The following is a 22,371-nucleotide window of genomic DNA, read 5'->3' on the forward strand; positions in this document are numbered from 1 at the left end:
AAATAAAACACTAGCTATCAAATATACAATGAAGAAATTAAACAAAGTGATTAAACTTAGCTACCTTCCAAATTCAACCATAACATGATCTTTTATTCTTTGTGGCGAGGCAATGAATGAGGTTAAGTGACTTGCCCAAGGTCACACAGCTAAGTATTAAGTGTCTGAAGCTGGATTTGAACTCAGGTTCTCCTGAATCTAGGGCTGATGCTCTATCCACTTCACTACCTAGGTGCCCCCTAACATGATCTTTAAATAGCACAGCAGATTAAACTGAGTGAATCAATGTAATAATGGAAAATAAGAAACAGCAGCAAATCATTATTTTGTACCAAAATCAAATAAGGTCAATTAATTTTGAGCACTGAATTTTTAAACATAAATTTATGCCTGTGACAAATTTTATGACCCCAAGATTCTATAGTCACTAGAGTGATTTATGTGGAAATAAAAAGGTCCTGTATAATACTATAATTTTAATTTTTAAAAAATATATATTTGTAGGGGCGGCTAGGTGGCGCAGTGGATAAAGCATGGGCCTTGGAGTCTAGTTTTTATGCTTTAGCAAGGCAAATGGAGTTAAGTGGCTTCCCCAAGGCCACACAGCTAGGCAATTATTAAGTGTCTGAGACTGGATTCGAACCCAGGTACTCCTGACTCCAGGGCCGGTACTTTATCCACTACACCACCTAGTCGCCCCATAGTTAACTATTAAAAAGAAAGTTATTGTATATGCCCAAATATTTATAGTAGTACTTTTTGTAGATACACATCTACTTGTACATGAAACATTACTGTGCTGAAATAAATAATGTGTAAGATGAACACAAAGAAAAATAGAAAGATCTACATTAACTGACGCAGTTATATAAATAAAACTGAGAAAAAATACAGTGATTACAACAATATAAACAGAAAGAACTATCAGACACAAAATAATCAAGAGTGAATGTAACAAAATTATAAAGCTCAAGCAAGTCTTGAATGAAGAGAAATGAGAGAACAATCCCAACCTACACCTTCCTGGAGATGGGATGTCCACAGTTGTTATATATTGCACATGTTTTCAGTCTTTTCCAATCAATTGTGCTGAAAAACAGTGCTAAATGAGATGGTTCTCTTGAGTGGCAAAAGGATAAATATAATGATGTAAAAAACAAGACATCAATAAAATTTTATTTTAAAAAATGTTACTTAGCTAGAAAATACAACTCTAATGTTATTTTTCAGTAACACTGAAGATTAAGGTGATTGACTCAATATAACACTGGAAAATAAGTCAAGTTACATATCATTATTTTGCACCAAAATCAGAGTCAATTGCTCTTTGAGGCACAATTTATGCCTGTGACTTACATTCACAATGTAATGTAACATAAGATGAAATATCCAAGTAATCTTATGTGTTGCAATGAATACACCTGACTGAAAAGATGTTGAGGAAAATTGAAAAATTTTCCCCAAACCTAGTAGGATTAATAAAACATTTCTAAATGAGAACTGGAAGCTTTACAATGACTACTAGATTTTTATTAATTATAGCCTCACAATATTTTCTTATTTTAAGTATGATCCAAAATCCTTTAGTCATTAAATTATGACAGCACTTTTGAGCTAGGGAATAACATTACACACCTGTCAATTTAGGAGAAAAAAATTAATACAGGACTTTAAGCAATATTATCTTTAAAAAGCACTAAATCAAAGTTCTGCTATTTAAAGTTTGCATACAGCTTTACATATAGTATCTTCTTTGATCTTAACAAGGTTAAGTGCTATTATCCCCATTTACAGATAAGGAAACTAAGGTTGAGATAGTAAAAGCAACTTGCCAGGGTGACAGTGTTTGAGGTAGCTTCTGATTCCAAGGTTATCACCCTGTGCACTACCCCTGTGAAGTCAGTAACACAGTATTACCAATTAACCTTAAGATACATTTGTTTTAATAATGGATACAGGGCAGCTAGGTGGTGTAGTGGATAAATCACCAGCCCTAGAGTCAGGAGTACCTGGGGTTCAAATCCCATCTCAGACACTTAATAATTACCTAGCTGTGTGGCCTTGGGCAAGCCACTTAACCCTGTTTGCCTTGCAAAAAAAAAAAACCTAAAGCATCATGTTCAGTTTTGGGCGGCTAGGTGGCACAGTATATAAAGCACCAGCCCTGGGGTCAGGAGTACCGGGGTTTAATTCCGTTCTCAGACACTTAATAATCACCTAGCTGTGTGGTCTTGGGCAAGCCACTTAACCCCATTGCCTAGCAAAAACCTAAAGGAAAAAAAAAAAATGGATACAAACTCATGACCTTTCTCTTCTTTCGCAACCATCTAATTTTTGCACTATTATTGACTATCATACAAATTCAATTAATATTGGCGGAAATTTCCTTTAATTTTATTTCTTATAAATATTGCCCTCTAAATTAGGAATAGCTCTACTGATTTTCATTATAGAATTATTTATATATATATTTTACCACTTGAGTCTCACAACAATCCATCTCAGTCACTTTTGAAGAATTCAATTACTTCAAATTAAGTCTCCCTCATAGGATATAAAAGAACTCAATATTTTTAAAGCTGGAAATTAACTTGGAAGATCATTTAGTATAAACTCTCACTTTACAGATGAGGGAACTGAAGTTCAATACATTTCACATCAAAGTATACTTCTCTCTACTACCTCTACCATCTAAAATATAAATCTAAGATTTCTACCCCCACCCCCCACCCTGCTTTTTTAAAAAAAAAAAGCAATTCCTCCATTCCCAAAAAAGGGCACTAAGATTAAAAGACAGTAAAAAGATAATCCAAGACCAGGACAAAGAACTCACAAAGGCAAATGCTATCCATCTACATATATATATAATATATAAGGCAAAGAACTGATAACTCAATGAAGACTGAAGCATATTTTTTCAATTACTTTATTCTGTCTTGTGATTATTTTTTACTTTTTGTTTCTTCTTTCACAACTGAGACTAATATGGAGTTTTTTTACATGATAGCACATATATAAACCGTATCAAACAGCTTACCACTTTCAAAAGAAGGAAGGGAAAGGAGGAAGAAAATATGGAATTCAAAATCTTGTAAAAATGAATGTGAAAATTTTCTCAATATGTAACTGCAGAAAAAATAAAACAATAAAATAAAATTGTTGAAAATAGAAAAAATCAAATGTAAGAGATGATCATAAAAGTGAAATTTAATTAAAAAATAGTAAAAAGAAAGTAAAAGGCACCTATAAAACATTTTTTAAAAACACAGTAGAGCAAGATAATGTTGATACTACCACATTAAATTGTGTGTGCGCGCGCGCACACACACACAGAAATACAAGCTCTTAGTGATTCACACTTTCATATTAAAAATGTAGAAAGAACACTGGGTTTACACCCGAAAGATCTGGGTTAATACTTAATTTTGACTATTTAATAACTGGGTAACTTTTTGCAAATCACTGTCCCTCTCAAGGGGCTCAGTTTCTTCATAAAAAAAAAAAACGATGAATTGAATATTTTTAACACCTAGGAAAAAATTTAAGAGAGTCCTAGATTTTCCGTCTCAACTTCTAGTGCCTTCCTCCATCCCTTTGTCCTGATTCTGAAGCTTTAAAATTGAATATTAAATAAAATGTATCTTTTACATCATTCTAACAATTATATGTTGGTATTGTTCTTTCTAGCTTTGACATGTTGTTCAATTCTAGGTTAGTTTCACAAATAAAGTCAAGAAGGAAATTATTTCTAGGTAACAAATGGTGTTTACATTCAGGATCTATTTTATTCCCAAGTTTCCAGAGGCTCAATTGCCTCAGATTCCGAGGGAAGACATGAGAGCCCCTGTAGTTCCAGCTCTCTGCTGGCATCTTACCACAGACTGGGCCGGAAAGACCAGAAAGTTTAGCCTAGAACTTTCCAAGGTATACAGAATTGAGAGAGAAATAAAAGGAGAGAATCAATGATAAACAGAATGGAATTGTGAGTACTGATTATATTTCTTTCTTCTTATACCATCCCAGATAGTAGACAAGAGGATGGCTACTTCTTTTGGTGAGGAAAAAGAGTTATGTGCAGAAGATCCTTTACTGCTACCTCAAATACTATTCCACAGCAAAAGAGAAGAGAGATGAGAAAAGATGGAAAGAAATTATTCTGAGAAAACAAATACTGAAAGAATAAAGAGGGAAAAATGCCCAAAAGAAAAATAATTTGGCAAAAATGGTACTTTTTAATGTAAGGATTCTGATTGTCTGGTTCATAATATTTTATTTCCTTAAAAATCAAAATTTGTAAATTTCATCATGAATATTGCTTTCATTTGTGCAATCCACACATTCCACTTTGAGATGATTTTTTCCCCAACTATATTTGTTTTTGCACAGGAAAAATTACAAATTTTCTGAACCCATGTCCAATTTTTTTTAACATGGAGAAACAACATAATTGAATGGAATGTATTGTCTGCTAGATGTTCCTAACCCAGAGTACCATTGTACGTGGGTTTTTTTAATATTTTGATAACTATAGATCAAGATAGCTGATTTTCTTTGCAATTCTGGATATTTTATTTTATGCATTTTCTTTTTTTTTAATTTAAGGCAATGGAGTTAAGTGATTTGCCCAAGGTCACATACGGGCAATTATCAAGTGTCCAAGGCTGAATCTGAACTCAAGTCCTCCTGACTTCAGGGCCGGTGCTCTAACCACTTAGCTACCTAAGCTGTCCCCATTTTATGCATTTTAAAACTGAGAAGGGTCCTCAGCCTTTCCCAGAATGCCAATAGAGTCTGATACTAAAAAACTCTTAAACACTAAGGTTTCCAATACAAATTTTCTACAAGTTATTTCATTTCTCTAGTTTTCCAAAAACCCTTATTAATCTACATGACAATAGTCCACAAAAATTACCTTACAAAATTCAAATAAAGGTTATTATTTTATTTCTTTGCTAGGAAATAAAGAAAGTGAGATAAAAAAAGTGTTTGCAATGGAGGCTAATTAAATAGCTCTGCCCCTAAAGGTAATATGTGAAATAACTAATGAAACAAAATTATAATGTATCAGAATTCTGTCAGCCACATTTAGAAATCATTCCTCATCTGTGCAAACCACACAAAGCAAAATTTACAATAAGAACTAGTTTGGGAGCAGCTAGGTGGCAGAGTGGATAGAGCACCAGCCCTGGAGTCAAGAGAATCTGAGTTCAAATCCAGCCTCAGACACTTAATTCTCAAGATACAAAGGTGTTGGTATTTATGAGAAAATATCTTGATAATACCAACAAATATGTAATTGTTAGAGTGATGTAAAAAATACATTTTATTTAATATTCAATTTTAAAGCTTCAGAATCAGGACAAAGGGATGAAAGAAGGCATGAGAAGTTGAAACAGAAAATCTAGGACTCTTAAAATTTTTCCTAGGTGTTCAAAATATTTGATTCATCAAAATTTTATTTGCAAATTGATATTTCTCCTTCATTCTTGAAGACTATGATATCAGAGAGGTGATGCCATAACATGCACAAGAATTGAATTCGAATGAGGGGGTTGCTGTACTAAGTCACCAGACTCACTTTCTCCTCCAGGCATTTGGGCCCAGTGACCATATAGGAATCAGGTGAATAGAGATGGGAGGACAATCAGGTTTAAGTATTTTGCCCAAGGTTACACAGCTAGCTAGCATCAAGTGTCTGAGGCCACAGCTGAATTCAGAACTGCCTGATTCCAGAGCTGGTACTCTATCCACTGAAACACCTAGATGCCTCAGATTTGCAAGTTAACTTCTCTGGTGACACATCTACTATATTAAATGAATAATTATTTGACACTAATGTCCTTTGATAACTCAGTTAAATACTTTTTTAGATCATAGAATTTTATATTTAGGGTTAGAAGGGAGTTTATAAATTATTAACTAATCCCCTCATTTTACAGCAGGGAAAACTGAGACACAAAAAAGTTAAGTGACCAGAGTCACACAGTTATTACATGTCTAAGGCAGAACTGACACTCAGATCTTCCGGATTTCAAAGTTCAGTCTCTTCCTCTAAGTTACCTTTTAGACATATTTACAAACAACCTTTCCAAGTATAAGAGCAGGAAGCAGACTTAGTGAATTACAGAGCCAGCTTCAGGGAAAGAACTACTTATCAAGTCACAATAGTCTGTGCATCCCCTAGACAAGTCACTTAAACTCTCAATGCTCCAGGCAATTTTCCAGACCTCAAAGAAGGTTCAGAGATCTTAAGAGGCAAAAGAAGCTTCCTCACCAGAAAATTCACTAAATCAACAGAAAATACAATTCTTATTTCTCTTTTTTTTCTCCACACTTACTACCTTGTTTATCTATACAACACATACCTATATTGGCTAGAGAAGGGTCTCAGAGGTGATAGCCCTGCATCTCCAGTGTAAGCAGAAGCAAGTCCTTAACCTCTCAGGACACCCAAGCAACTGAAAATTACAGAGCTGCCCACGCTAACAAAAATCACAGGTCTCATTTAGAAAAGAAAAAAGAATCCTCAACAATCCTTTATGCAGGGATTCTCAACTTGGGTTCTGTGCATGTGTTGTATTTGATTTCTTAAATAACTTTCAATATAATTTGTTTTCTTTGTAATCCTAGGTGTTTTATTTTATGAATTTAAAAACTTAACTCTAAGAAGGGATCCACAGGCTTCACCATCAGGGTTCATGCATCATACACAAAAAAAATTAAGAACCCCTTCAGAAGAAAGGCAAGAACATAATATCCTTCTGTTGATGAAGAAAGTGAATAAGTTAAGTTAAATAACTTGTCTTAAGTCACAAGATTTGTCTCCTTAAAGTGAGCAGCAAAATCAGAATTTAAACTCAAGTTTGGGGCATAAAAACCTAATGTTCTTTTCATTATTACCACAATGCCTCTCTAATAGTTGATTTCTATAAAATCAGGATTAAGATGTAATTTGGTCAAACTCGGAATGCAGAATAAAGGCATTCTGTACATTTAATTCAATTACCTATTAAAACATATATATATATATATATATATATATATATATATAAAATATTTTAGACTGTCCAAGTCTTATAACAGGTCATCCCCATTAGCCACAGAACAAAAGTTTAAAGTAAATATTAATAAGAAAAATATCTTCTGTAACATAAAGTAACTTCTATTTTGATAATAAAGAAAAAACTGTAGAAAGTAAGTTGTAGTATTTAGCTTTGTACTTTTTAATCTTTGTCTCAATCTTTTATTTAATCAACAATGAACAGTAAGTACTTACATGAAAAACAGCATACTAAGCAAGCAAACCATTATTTACAAAAAAATTAAAAGACTGAATTCTATCCTCAAAAAGTTCAGGGGCGGCTAGGTAGCATAGTGGATGAAGCACCGGCCTTGGAGTCAGGAGTACCTGGGTTCAAATCCGGTCTCAGACACTTAATAATTACCTAGCCGAGTGGCCTTGGGCAAGCCACTTAACCCCATTTGCCTTGCAAAAACCTAAAAAAAACAAAACAAAACAAAAAGTTCATTAATTAGGGAAAAATATATACGTGAAATGAATTAATAGCAGACAAGATTACATAACAAGTACAAATTAATACAACTGCTAGATAGCTAAATTTTAGAATGTAAAAGAGTAAACAATTCAGCAACTGGCATCAACTTTTCCTAAGGTATTTAATCACCCTGCTATGCTATTTTCAAAAAGTCACCCATCCTCACTATTATAGAAGTATAAAACAATGCACTTTATCAGAGATTTGGGGTTCCATTTGAGCCCTCCCTCAAAAAAATAGAAAAGGAAAAAAAGAGAAAAGAATAAGACCCTTCATAGTCAACCTTTTTTTTTAAAAGGTTTTTGCAAGGCAATTGGGGTTAAGTGGCTTGCCCAAGGCCACACGGCTAGGTAATTACTAAGTGTCTGAGGCCAGATTTGAATTCAGGTACTCCTGACTGCAGGGCCTGTGCTCTATCCACTGAACCACCTAGCCACCCCCTACAGTCAACCTTTTGAAACAAATTCAAGTACCAGCTCCAAAGGAAACCTTTCCCTTTTGCCCTATTTATTTGCCCTTTCTCCTTCCTCAGATTTTCTTGCAATTACTTTTCCATGTAAACTTATGCCTTTAATATACAGTAAATTCCCCCAAAAAGGAACTATTTTTATTGCTTTTTTTTATACCGAGCTATATTATAATTTATGTAGCTGTTATTTATATTTCTCCTCTACTAAAACAGAAATCACACCTGCTTCAGAGGGGTAAAGTGAGGTTCCCATAAAATGAAATAAAACAAAATGTAATGGAAAAATACTCTATAAACCTTAAAACATTATATAAATGTCAGCCATTAGTCTCTTCTACTAATATTAACACAATCTTCTACCTGTCTGATTTATTTCCCTATTCCAAACATCTAAAACCAGGTTTTAGTTTTGGATTTATTTACATCAATTTCTATCCCTATCTGGCCATACCAAAAGTTTTCAGATGCATATTTTCATCACCCCTTCATATAATAAGTGACACATTCTATTGTAAGATAACATTTATAGTTAAGTATCTATATTATAGATCTATAATCACTGTAATTATAGTTTCAAAGTTCTGGGTCATATTTTTAGTTTTTATTAAAATAATTGTTTGTGACTAAATTAGTTTAGGGCTGGGCTAATTTCTTTTCGACCAGAGAAGTTTTTGACATTGTAGATAAAGTTCTAGACATGAAGTCAGGAGACTGAAATTCAAACCCTAACATTTACTAGCTAGGTAAATCACCATCTCTCTCAGCCTCAGTTTCTCTTCATCTGTAAACACGGATACAACATCTGTAACACTTACCTCATGGGGAGGTAAGGATAAGATCATCTTATGTGGTATTTTTTTAATATAGCTTCTAATTTCTTGGGGGGAAAAACTTCAATTTAAAGATGTCAAAAAAGACTAGAAATATGTTGTATATGATTCTAATGGGATGCAAGGTTTTGGATTCTAATTCAAGCTCTAACTTGCTAAATCAGGTATATAGGAAAAGTCTGGGTCTCAATTTTTCACCTGGAAATGGAGATTTATTACATGATTTTATCTGCTCTAAAATTATGAGTATGCATCAAACCAAAAAAATTCAAAAAGTCTAATTGATACACTAAGTTCTATTAGCCTGGGTGGAAAGACACATAAAATGGGATTCCTATCTTCAAAAGACGTGGGTGTCCGGAAGAAAATGCCAGATAGACATAGCAGGTAAAATTACTTTGACTTAAAAGTCATTCTTATTTAAATGGGAGGGAGGGGGGAGAGTCCCAAAAATTACAAGTATTGCAGTTCAATGAATTCTTTTTGGAAAAAAAAAAGATGCGTTCATTTCAAGACAGCAATGGAATCATAACGATTTTTTCCAACCCTTCTCTCCCTTTGACAATAGCTATTAACAAACCTTGTCACATCAAAATATACAAACAATAATAATACATGGTAAAAATTAGTTTCTGGGATGTTAATCAAATCAATTCACTGAATTACTGAAGATGACAGAATTTCAAAGTGGTTGGGGAACTTAAATAGTGATGGACTAAAAAAATGCAGGAATAAAAAGAGAAGAAATTATCAAGTCTGAATTAACTAAAGAAAAAGGTACTGGGATGAAAGAAATTCAGTTGATCCAAATATCAATATCAATACCTTACCAACTGACAACATTCTCTTCCAACTAATCATCTCCCAAAATAAATAAGTGCAATAACTAATTTACATTTCCATCTTAATTGTTCTCTGAAAACTTTTTTTTTAAAAGAGCTAAAAGAACCAATAAAAATGAGTGGCAAAGAATCCCAATGATCTATAAGCCAAAGAAAGTGTTGAATTTAATAACTCATCTGCACTTTGGGACACAGCTGACATATATACACCTGTAACAATATATAGTTTTCTGTACCAAAATCAGGCTGCCCTAAATGCAAACTCTGAAGGATAAAAGGGATGTCAATAGGAATAAGTAACAAAATAAAACTGAGCACATAGAAGAGGATACCCAGGAAGATGAAATGTTTCCGCATAGCCATATAAATGCAATTTAAACTGGACTTTCTCCAAAAGATAAGCCCATTTACCCCTTTAAAATGCTTTCGTCTGTGTTTCTCCGCAGTCCGGACACAGAGTTCTGAGTCAGCAGCGCTCTGCAGGTGTCATTAGCCGCTTGCGCCGGCGGCCTTGGGGGCTGGGGCCCCGGCGCCGTGCCCTCCTGCGGGGCAGGGAGCCGGCTGGCGGCCCGAGGAGGGCCCCCCCGAGGCGGCTGCGCCGGGCGGGCAGAGGGCACGCGTGCCCGGCCCCGCCGCCGCACACCCGCCTGCACGTGACATCGGTCCCCCGCCGTTCACCCCCTCCCCGGGCTTCGGGGGAAGGGGAGTTCCGGCGCGGGGAGGACGGACAAGCCCCCGGGGCACGGGGACCAGCCTTCCTTCCCGGCCGCACGCACGCCGCGCCGGAGCGGGAGAGCAGGCCTCCTCCCCCGCCGCTGCGCACCTGGGCCGGGCTCCGCGCCAGGACGCGCGCGCGCACACACACGCGCGCGCGCGCACAGGCCGCGGGGATGGAGCGGCCCCGCCGGCCACGCGCACACGCGCACACTCACACTGGCGTGCACTCCCGCCTTCTCTCCTCTTCCTCACTCACCGGCATCATCTCGGACAGGCTTCCGGGTCCTCGGCCGCCGCCGCCGCCGCACGGGAGAGCTTGGCCGCCGGGCTCACGTCTCCGCAGGCGCGGCCGCCGGCGCCCCGCACAGGCCGCGCCGCCGCCGCCGCCGCCGGCTGGGTCTCGGGGCCGAGCTGGCTACGAGCGCGCGGCCAGCGTCGGCCGAGGGCGGGGGGCGCAGCGCGGCGGGGTGGGGGAGGCGGCGGTTGCGGCAGCGCTGCGGACCCCCGCCCCTCCTCGCTGCCTCCCTGCCTCCCCCGCCGAGAGCCCCAGACGGCCGCCTGGCCGGAGATGCCGCCGCCGCTCCCGCCGCCGCCGCTCCCGAGGCTGCTCCTGGCGCCGCGGCCCCGCCCCCGCGCCCGGCCGCCCCGAGGGCCGCCCCGCCTCCTCATTGGCTGGGGGGCGGGGCCTCGGCAGGCCGCCCCTCCCCCCGGCTGGCGGCCCCGCGCGCTCCGGGACGGGCCTGGCTCGCAGCGCCCCGTTGCTCCGGCCGGTCCCCCCGGCCGCTTCCGTGCCCACGTTTCTTGGCCGTATTGTCTTGTAAATGGAGGAGCAGGGCCGACAAGCCACCCCTCCGGATGCCCCCGCCGCGCTCGGGCCGCGGCAATGCGCCAGCCGGCGGTGGGCACCGCTTCCCTTCCGGGAGGGGAGAGGACGGTCCGGGGCCACCATGGCGCTGCGCCCTGCCCTTTCCTGCGGCCTCTTCCCTCCCACTTAGCCCGCTTTGGCGGCCCCCTGGGGCGCCGCGCTCCGAGCCCCCGGGCCCCACCCTCCCGGGCTCGCGTTCTGCACGCCGCCCCCAGGCCCGAGCCCCGCAGGTGCCCGACCCGGAGGGCAGGGGCGCGGCGGCCTGGGCTGGGGAGCCGCCGCCCGGGCCCGGCTGCGGGGCCCGACATCCCCTCCCCCAGCGGGCTCGGGCTCGGGCCCGGGCCGGGGCACGCACCAAACCCCGGGCCTGCAGCGCCTTCGGAGGCCTTGGGCAGCCCGGGCCCGCGAGGCCCGGCCCGGGCCAGGGAGGGCTGCGTGCCGAGGGCGCCCCGAGGACCAGGCTCGGGTCTTCGCCACAGTGAAGATGGGGACTGGGGGGGCAGAAAGACACGCCCGCACACGCCACGCACCCGCCGGGCTGTAACTGCCTTTTCCACGAGTTGTCCTCCCAGGCGGGGCCTCGTGGTCCAGACTCCTGAGTTCGGAGGCAGGAGGCGGTTTTGAATCTCAGGCTACCAAGGGACCCATCCATCTTGGCAATTTAACTCCCATCGCCTATACGATCCTTTCTTATTTACACCGGCACATAAAGATCTCTTCCTTGGTCTCCCTGCCTCCAGCCTCCCCCACTCCACTTCACCCTCTACATAGCTTGTTTTCTTCAAGCCCAGATCTGACTAGGTTACTCCTCTACTCGAACCCCGGTGCCTCTTGTCTCTAGAATAAAATTAACTTCTCGATGAGCAGAACCAGAACAACGTCATACACATTAACAGCAACATGGGGGTGATGATCGCCTATGATGGGTTTGCTCTTCTCTGCAGTACAATATCTAAAGACCATTCTGAAGGACTCGATGAAAAATGCCATCCACAGCCAGAGAAGGAGCTATGAGATCTGAAGGCAAACATTCTTTCTCAATTAAGGGTCTTTATTCTTTAAGTTGTTTTTTTTTTACAACACAATGTGGGTTAAGTGGCTTGCCCAAGGCCACACAGCTAAGTAATTATGAAGTGTCTGAGGTCACAGTTGAACTCAGGTCCTCCTGACTCCAAGGTCGGTGCTCTATCCACTGCACCACCTAGCCGCCCCCTAAGGGTCTTTATTCTTTACTTGACTAGCATTCATTAAGTGATTCCTGTATACTAGATCTCATGTCAAGTTCTTGAGAATAGAAAGGCAAAAATCAGACTGTACTCTCAAGGAGCTCACTGTCTATCAAGGGAGATAATATACAATTTATACTATTTACAAATGAGATACATAAAAAATGAATTGGAAGGAAATTCCCAGAGGTAAAGAACTAAAGGACCATGAAAAATTTCTTGCAAAAGGTGGAACTTTGAAACTTGAAGGAGGCCTAGATACCGAAGATTTGGGATTGATAGTAAGCATTCCAGATATAGAGAACAACTAGTGAAAATGAGAAAAGTCTCTTTTCCCAAATCCCTTAATATCATCTTCCACTGTCTTCTTTCCCCAAGTCTCTTGACCAAAGCCTACTTTTCTACATGTGCACCAGATCCTATTCTCTCCTGTCTTCTCCAGCAGATCACACTCTCAAACATCTACTTGTCTTTCTCTTGCCCTATTAAATGATTTCTTCTCTACTGCCTTCGAGCACTCTCAGGTCTCCCACACCCTTATATATTTATATATATATATATATATTAGACCCTACTGTTCCCTCAAGAAATCATCCTCTATCTCAAACTCTTTGAAAAAGTTATCTAGGTGACTTCCACTTTCTCCTTTCACTCATTCCTCAATCCTTTGTTTTCCGAAACCACTTCCCTCATTTGAAATTGCTTTCTGCAAAATTAGCAGTGATCTCTTAAATGACAAAGCTGATAGTTTGTTCTTTAATCCCAATTTTTCTTAACCTATCTGCTACATTTGAAACTGTTGACCCAACCTCCCTCCCAGGAAACTCTTCTCTGGGTTCTGATGACACTATTCTCTCCTGGCTGACCTCCTTTCTGTCTGACTGCTTCCTTAGCTGGCTCATTATTCACACTATTCCTCCAAAATGTGGGTGTTGCCAAAGGTTCTTCCTGTGTCCTTTTCTCCCTCTACATTCTCTATCAGTAACCTCATCAGTTCCCATGGATTTAACTATCATCTCTATGGATAAGAGACAAGCAGATAAATGGATGGATGTATGGATGGATAAGGAAAGATAAGGGGATGACAGACAATGGATAATTGCACATAAATATATACATCTCTGTGTTTTACACTCATAGAGAAATAGCCTCAGTCTTGCTTAAATTTCAAATCAATAATGTTTATTGGATATTTCAAACTGGATGCCCTAAAGACATCTTAAAACTTATATATCAAAAACATAAATGATTATCTTTTCTCCCTAAACTCTCCTTTTCCAAACTTACCTATTTCTGTTGGAAGGCATCACCACCATTCCAATGTCTCAGGTTTGTAATCTCAGCATTATACTGTATATGTGCTCTCCCTTACCCCACATATCTAATCAGTTGTCAAATCTCGTGTCTACTTTCACAATTGCTCTCAAATCCAAATCTTCCTTTCCACAACTACACCCTTAGTTTAGGCCCCTATCAACTCTTGCTTAGATTATTATTACAGTGGCCTCCAAATCAATCTCCTTGCTTCAGGTGGCTAACCTCTCCAGTCCCTCTTCTACACATCAACCGAAGTTATTTTTTTAACACAGATATGACTATATAATTCCCCTATTTGACCAATTCCACTGACTTTCAATTGAATAAAATATAAATTCCCCTCTAGCTTTTAAAAATCTTTCACAACTTAGCCCAAAACTAAGTATCCATCCTTGTTGGACATTATTCCCCCTCCTGCAATTTGTAATCTAGCCAAAATGGATTTCTCCTTATTCCTCACAAACAAAATTCCATTCTCGGTATCCTTACCATTGCATTGGATGGAACTCATGCCTAAAAATACCTATTGTCTTACCTTTTCCTCTTAGGATCCTTCTTTTCCATTAACATGCATCTCAGACTCCACTTCATGAAGCTTTTCCTGATCACTTAGCCCCTCCTCTTCCCTAGTGCCTTCTCATACCAAAAATATATTTAATTACTTGGTATATATTGACATTTATTTGTTTCATATGTCTGCCATATGTCTATTACTTGTACTTATCTCCCCTCCCTTTAGAATGTAGATCCTCCACAAATATCTGTTGATTGATGGATTAATCATCATTCATGGATTCAGAAGGAGAGGAGGAAAAGAAAAGGCTGAATAGACAAGAACAAGGAGGTTCTTTGGAGGATGAGGAAAGAGGAAAAGGGAATAAAGTGAAGCATGGTTAGGATTTTTCTAATCTAGTGACCTGGAAGAGGCTGTCACCAATTAGGGTGGGAGTGACTCCAGGTCATGGTCTCTGATGTGGGTGGCCAGGTATTTGTGAGGATGCTTAAGAGGTGTCCAGAGAAGAAGGAGTGAGGGTGTGACAAACACCCTATACAGGTTTTGACTGAACAATAGTCTCTTAATTGGTCTCCTTGCCTCAAATCTCTTCCCTCTCCAATCCATTCTCTAAGCAGTTGCAAATTAATTTTCCTATAGCATATGCATGACCATATCAATAATCTGCTCAATAAAATCAAATCAACACTACCCTTTTACCTCTGAAAAGGGCAAGTCAATGGACTGTTCCATTCTTCACCTACCATCCCCTGGGACTTCCCTGAATAAAATACCCTTCCCTAGCTACCTACCACTCACCTATATGTATCATATCCTTCTATTAGAGTATAAACTTCTTGAAGGTAAGGGCTTTTTTCACTTAGTAAATACTTAATAAATGTGTGGGTTCATTCTTAACTCTACTAAACTATCAACAAAGTCCTGACTCAATCAGTGGAAGAAACAACATGTAGATAACTACATATAGACAAGATAGATACAGTGTAAATGGAAGATAATCTCATGAGAAGGTATCAAGAGAAGTAACAGTTTCAGATGCAGCAGATAGACTTAGGAAAATTAAGACTGAGGTGGGAAAATAAGGTTTGAAAATTTTAAAATAATTCTGGAGACAGGGATTTAAATTAAGTCTTGAAGGAGGCTAAGAAAACCAGAAGGCAGAAATGAAGAGAAATGGGGAAAGTCAATGAACATGTGTAGATCAGTTATGGTGATTCCATATTTGAGGAATAACAAATCACTTTATCTAGATTGTAAAGTAGAGGAAGGTAAAGTGCAAAATGATCAGAAAACTAAAAAGGTTCAGGTTATTAAAGGTTTTAAATGACAGATTTTATATTTGGTTCTAGAGGCAGTAGAGTAGCCAGTTGGCCCAGTGGATGAAGAGTCAGGCCTGGAGTCAGGAAGATTTAGTTTCATGAGTTCAAATCCTGCTGTGTGACCCTGGGCAAATCACTTAAGCCTATCTGCCTCGTTTTCCTCATATGTAAAATGAGCTAGAGAAGGAAATAGCAAATGACTTTCAGTATCTTTGCCAAGAAAACCCCAAATGGAATCATGAAGAATTGGATCTGACTGAATCAACCAAACACCACCAACAAAAAGGCTTAATTAGGGCAGTTTGGTGGCGTAGTGGATAAAGCACTGGCCTTGGAGTCAGGAGTACCTGGGTTCAAATCTGGCCTCAGACACTTAATGATTACCTAGCTGTGTGGCCTTGGGCAAGCCACTTAACCCCATTTGCCTTGCAAAAAAAAAAACCTAAAAAAAAAAAAGGCTTAATTAGTAAAAGATGACATAACCAGATTTTCAATTTAAGAAAATTACTTTAGCAGCTCAGTGCAGAGCAAGGGGAGATATGAGGCAGGGAAGAACAACCTGAAGGCTATTGAAATAGTACAGGCATGAAAACCTATACGAGGGTAGTGGCTAAGTGAATGAATGACGAGGAGAGATGTGAAGGTAGAACTGACAATAATTTAACAAGAAATTGACTTTGTGGGTTTAATAGGAGTGAAGAATTAAGAATGACACTGAGACTAGAAGCCTGGGGAACGGGGAGAATGGCAGTACCTGCACAAATAACAGCAAAGTTGAGAATAGGAAATGGTATACTGAAAAGTTCTCCAACCATGGACCATCTGCTGGCAGAGAGTAGTTCATAACAACTGAGGAAATCAAGGTTGTGTATCAGATTGGAATTGGTCTGGGTTCAAATCTCTTTCTCACTTGGGATTTTGGACAAGTCTCATAAATTCTCAATTCACAATTTCCTTGTTTGGAAAAATGAAGGGATTTTACTACTTTCTTTTTTTTCTCTCGAGGCAATGGGGTTAAGTGGCTTGCCCAAGGCCACACAGCTAGGTAATCATTAAGTGTCTGAGTCCGGATTTGAACCCAGATACTCCTGACTCCAGGGCCAGTGCTCTATTCACTGCACCACCTAGCCACTCCAAATGGAGGGATTTTAGCAGTACAATACACACATAGGACTTATACAAATACATCTACAAAACAGTGTTTAGGGATAGACCTAAATAATTGGAGAATTATTAACTGCTCATGGGTAGACCATGCCAATATAAAAAAGTGATATTACCTAAATCAATTTGCTTATACATAACACACCAAGCTTCCAAACTTTAGAGCTAGAAAAAAAATATTAAAATTCATATGGGGGGGTGGCTAGGTGACATAATGAATAAAGCACTGGCCCTGGAGTCAGGAGTACCTGGGTTCAAATCTGGCCTCAGACACTTAATGATTACCTAGCTGTGTGGCCTTGGGCAAGCCACTTAACCCCATTTGCCTTGCAAAAACCTAAAAAAAAATTCATAAGGAGGAACAAAAAGTCAAGAATACAAGGTAAATAATGAAAAAAATGGGATGAAGAGAGTCTGGCAGTACTGAATCTCAAACTATACTGCAATACAGTAATAAAACAATTTAGTATTGGTTAAAAAACAGATTACTCACTGGAACAAACAATATAGGATTCAGAAGTCATACATTTATTTATATGTATATTATACTGCATTGAACAGAGCAATATTATTTACACTTTTCCTTTTATGCTTTAGAACCCTAGATAAATCTTCATTTAAAAATGAAAAAAAAAAATTTAGCTAACAAATAGCAGTAACAGATTTGACATTCCAAAGGGTTGGCAATAGTTTGTTGATCCCTTGTCTAGATTTAAGAAACTGTTAATGTTGCAGATTAAACTTGAAAATGTGTGTATACACATTCAACTTAGATCAATGTATATCATGGAAACAATGTAAGGATTAACAGACTGCCTTTTGTTGGGGTTGAGGGGAGGGAAGCAAGATTAGGGGGAAAATTATAAAATTCAAAATAAACAAAATCTTTCTTTGAAAAAAAATGTGTGTATTCATACATTCACACCAAAATCATCAAAGGCCAGTTGTTAAATATTTACCATCAAGCTACTGGCCCAAAATGTTTCTGCTTCTATTTTTGTTGTTTGCCCTGGTTCTTGAAGAGGACCAATGACATCAGGAAGATGATATCATGTTTTGCTAGTGAATTGGATCTAATGAGGGAGGGCTGTGTGAAGTCACCAGTTTCACTCTCTCCTCAGGAGCCATCTGAGTTAAGATGTGGCAAGATATAGATCAGGACAATTGGAGATGACCCCACATGCAATAGGAAGCTTTGGTCTTTTCTTTTTTCTTCTAATTGGAATGTCCTTCCATCTTCATTCATTAAAATATCACTTATCTTCAAATCCTAGCTCAGGGGATTCTTCTTAATGAAGCTTTCCCAACTACTAGCAATACCCCCTTCTCTAAACCAACTTGTACCTTTCTTAGGCCATTATCACATTTTGCCTATTATAGTTATGAATATATCTAGATATATTTTATAGTTAGAATGTTGAAGAACTTTCAGGTTAAATATTTTTCTGCTCTAATTGCCCTTCTAAACCTGATATTCTAAGTTTTGTAGTTTCTCCTACTTTTGACATATATATAGTCTTTGATTCTGAAGATGCTTCCTATTCTGACATATTATGTTTTATATGAAAGGGTAAAGTGATTGAGTAAATTAATTGAATCATTATTCCCTATTTAAAGTAAGTGTCAAGATATTTAACCCTTCTCTATTGAATCCCTTCTCTATTAAATCAATCAATAGGGTAGCTAGATGAGATAGAGTGCTGATCCTGAAGTCAAGAATACCTGAAATCAAATGTAATCTCAGACACTTACTAGCTGTATGTCCCTTGTCAAATCACATAATGCTATTTGCCTCAGTTTCCTCATCTATGAAATGAACTGGAGAAGGAAATGGCAGACCATTCCAGTATCTTTGCCAAGAAAACCCCCAAATGAAATCATGAAGAATTAGACACAACTGAACAACAGCAAATGTTCAGATTGAGAAAATAATGATTGGAAAACTTTTGTAAATCTTTGTAAATCTCCTACAAAATATTGAATTAGTTTGGAACTAAGAACTGTGTGCTAAGCAGTAGAGAAGAGTGGAGAATTCCAATTTAATTCCTGATAAGTAATTGAATGAGTGAAAGGAGCAAAGCCCTGGGACTCATCTGTGATCTTGTTCTCTTCCCCTGCACTTGACTGAAGAAAGACCCCATAAACTTTAAAGCCCAAAGAATTTTGAACTTCCCATCTTCCTACAATATCCTAGCAGAATATTAAGAATTGGGAGTTAAGGATAGATTGAATGAAGTGACAAAAGCAGATTCAGGATTAGGCAAAAAGTCCAACAACTTTTTCATATCAAGCTCTCCAACTTGGGCCTACTTTCCTCTGGACACAGAGTAGGAAGGAAAATACCCCTTTCTAAAAGCTAAATCTGTCTGACCGATGACAATTGATAATGTTTGTATTTCACTTTGACAATATTTTATTTTTCCCAATTACATGTAAAAATTTTTGACATTTATTTTTTAAAATTTTCAGTTCTGAATTCTCTCCTTTCCTCCCACCTCTCCCTTCTCCCTCAGACAGTAAACAATTTGATGTAGATTATACTTATGCAATCATGCAAAACATATTTCCATATTACTCATAGTGTGAAAGATCAAAAGAAAAAAACACACAAGTGAAAAGTACTATGCTTCAACCAATCTACATTCAAGACTTTTATCAGTTCTTTTTCTGGAGATGTATAGCATCTTTCCACATGAGTCCTTGGAAATTGTCCTGCATCACTGGATCACTGAAAATAGCCAAGTCATTCACAACTGATAATCATTGAAGAAGAAAGCACACTATAGGGGGCTTATGAGTTATTTATCATATTAAAAAAATACCCATACCTCTGAATTTCTGAGTTAACCCTAGAACCCTGAACATTCATAGCAATCATGTTCTGAGAGCCCAATCTGCCGGTATAGATAGAGTTTTTGGAGGATAATTCATTTTTTAAAAATTTTTATTTATTTGAGGGAATGGGGTTAAGTGACTTGCCCAAGGTCACACAGCTAGGTAATTATTAAGTGTCTGAGGCTCGTTTTGAACTCAGGTCCTCCTATCTTCAGGGCCGGTGCTCTATTTGATGCACCACCTAGCTGCCCCAGAGAATAATTCCAAAGCATGGTCTACATATATTCTTGAAGAGCTAATATTTTGTGCTTCTTTGAATTATGCTGAGTGTCCCATTCCCTGCCTAGCTAAGGAAAATGAATCCTGAAAGGACACTTTCTTTCATTAATATCTTTGGTAATCTGGGGATGGCTAGGTGGTGCAGTGGATAGAGCATTGGCCCTGGAGTCAGGAGGACCTGAGTTCAAATACAGCCTCAGACACTTAATAATTACTTAATTGTGTGACCTTGGGCAAGCCACTTAACCCCATTTGCCTTGCAAAAACCAAATATCATTGGTAATGTGTTTGCCATATCTCCTACTAGATTATTAGTTCCTTAAGAGCAGGGATTTATTTGAGAATATTAATCATTTATTATGTGTTATATATTATAGTAGGAAAAAAAGCTCAAATTAAAGACAGAAGATCTCAGTTTGAATCCTAGGTTCTGTGACCTTAGAGGTTAAATCACTTTAAATGTGTCTATTTGTTTTTATCATTTAATAATTTTTTTTACTTTTATCATAGTTATAAATATATTCAGATATCCAGCATGTCTACTGAACAGTGTAGATACAAATTGAGAAGTAGAACTGTTATGAGCCTCAGTTTTCCCCTCTTTCTTTAGATGAGGCTTCTTTTAACAAAGAGCCACTTAGGACTGATGCCAGAATCAGTAATTCTGGAGGCTAAAGGAAAATCATAGAATGTTAAAGCTGGGAAATATCTAGTCCATCACACTTCATTTTACAAAGGGAAAACAGACTCAGAACTATCAAGTGACTTGCCCAAAGTCTAGTAGGTAGTAAACAAGTTTGTAATTCAAATCTATTACTTTGGGATTCAAATTGTAAACTGATACTTTTTTCATTGTACTTTAGGTCCCCCCTTAACATTTATATTAATGGTGTTCATACCTGATTCTCCTTAGATAAACTTTCCATTTCCCTAGTTTTCAAGGTGATTTGGACAAGAAAATAATAAATATTTGTTGAATGAATGAATTCAATTAATTTTACAAATAAGTAAAGCAAGGATCAGAGGAGAATTGATTGTAATGTCCCTTCCACTCAGGATCTAGAATTCTGTTTACTTTGCCCAAGGTTACATAATAGAAAAGGTCAGTCAATTCTCAAAGTCAGGATCTTCAAACTCCAAGTGCAGCATTCTTTACCCTTTCAGAGTGAGGAAATTGGTCTTTCACAATCCTAACCACAGAAAAGGGGCCAGAGAACAAAGTCATTGTTAAAATGTGTACACAGAGACGCCAGATGATCCTTTTAGGAGGTTCTTTGAATGAATCAGAAAGGACAAGAATGATAGGCCACACTTCCAGGTAACCTTTTAAAAGTCAATTCAATGAGGCCAGGAGAAAAATTCAAAGAAGTTCCCTCAGAACTTCAGAAAATGCATTCAGATAGAAAATGGTAAATCATACTTGGGTGGCCATAGAAAAGTAGAAAACATGAACAGCTATAGTCACCACAACAATATAGGGGCCAGAAAAGACTCTGGAAGCCAAAGTGTGTAGGCCACAAAGGATAAGGAATATCACAGGTAATCCAGTATCTCCTTTTTCTCCCTTTTTGTTATGGTTGTTGAGTCATTCCTTTAATCATGTTGGATGCTTTGTGGCCCCATTTGAGGTTTTCTTGGCAATGATACTGAAAGTGATTTTCCATTCCTTCTCCAGTTCATTTTACAAATGAGGAAACTGAGGCAAACAGGATTAAGCAACTTGTCCAGGGTCACACAGCTAGTCTGAGGTCAGATTTGAAATCAGGAAGAGGAGTCTTCCTGACTACAGGTCTGGTGTTCTATCCCCTTCCCCACCTAGTTGCCATTTTTGCTTTTTTCTCCCTTTGGACTTCCTCAAGGAAACCTGAGCACCTTTCTTTCTGAGTATGGTTAAAGTCTATTTACCTTTCTTTGTTTTCAATATTTGTCTTTATTAATTGTGTTAACCACAAGGCTTTGCTAGTCTGAAGGTATTTACTAGAAATCAAAATGCATACTTATTAGAAAAATGCAAATTAAAGCATTCCTGAGGTACCACTTCACACCTCTCAGACTGGTCAATATGACCAGAAAGGACAATGATTATTGTTGGAAGTGTTGTGGGAAATCTGGGACACTAATACACTGTTGGTGGAGCTGTAAACTCATCCAACCTTTCTGGAGAGCAGTCTGGAACTATGCCCAAAGGGCAACAAAAATATGCATACCCTTTGATCCAGCAATACCACTACTAGGCCTATACCCTGAAGAGATGATGAAAAAAGGGTAAAAGCATCACTTGTACAAAAATATTCATAGCAGCCCTGTTTGTGGTGGCAAAGAATTGGAAATCAAGTAAATATCCTTCAATTGGGGAATGGCTTAGCAAACTGTGGCATATGTATGTCATGGAACACTGTTGTTCTATTAGAAACCAGGAGGAATGGGAATTCAGGGAA

At 38.9% G+C, this 22,371-nt stretch overlaps 1 protein-coding gene across 5 annotated transcripts in view; it reads right to left on the reverse strand.

Moving 5' to 3' along the window:
• PPP1R13B (protein phosphatase 1 regulatory subunit 13B) overlaps window positions 1-10,785 on the reverse strand; it is a 122,350-nt gene extending 111,565 nt beyond the window's left edge. For 4 of the 5 annotated variants that reach the window (XM_074213213.1, XM_074213212.1, XM_074213211.1 and 1 more), the window contains exon 1: window positions 10,671-10,785. In XM_074213213.1, the coding sequence (XP_074069314.1) occupies window positions 10,671-10,679 (9 nt within the window). In that variant the 5' untranslated portion in view covers window positions 10,680-10,785. Of the gene's footprint in view, window positions 1-10,108; window positions 10,210-10,670 lie in introns of those variants that run through there. The other variant, XM_074213214.1, reaches the window with a different exon arrangement.
• Window positions 10,786-22,371: the final 11,586 nt, after the last annotated feature.

This window comes from Macrotis lagotis, chromosome 1 (genome assembly GCF_037893015.1).
Source record: "Macrotis lagotis isolate mMagLag1 chromosome 1, bilby.v1.9.chrom.fasta, whole genome shotgun sequence".
NCBI classification, from domain to species: Eukaryota; Metazoa; Chordata; class Mammalia; order Peramelemorphia; family Peramelidae; genus Macrotis; species Macrotis lagotis.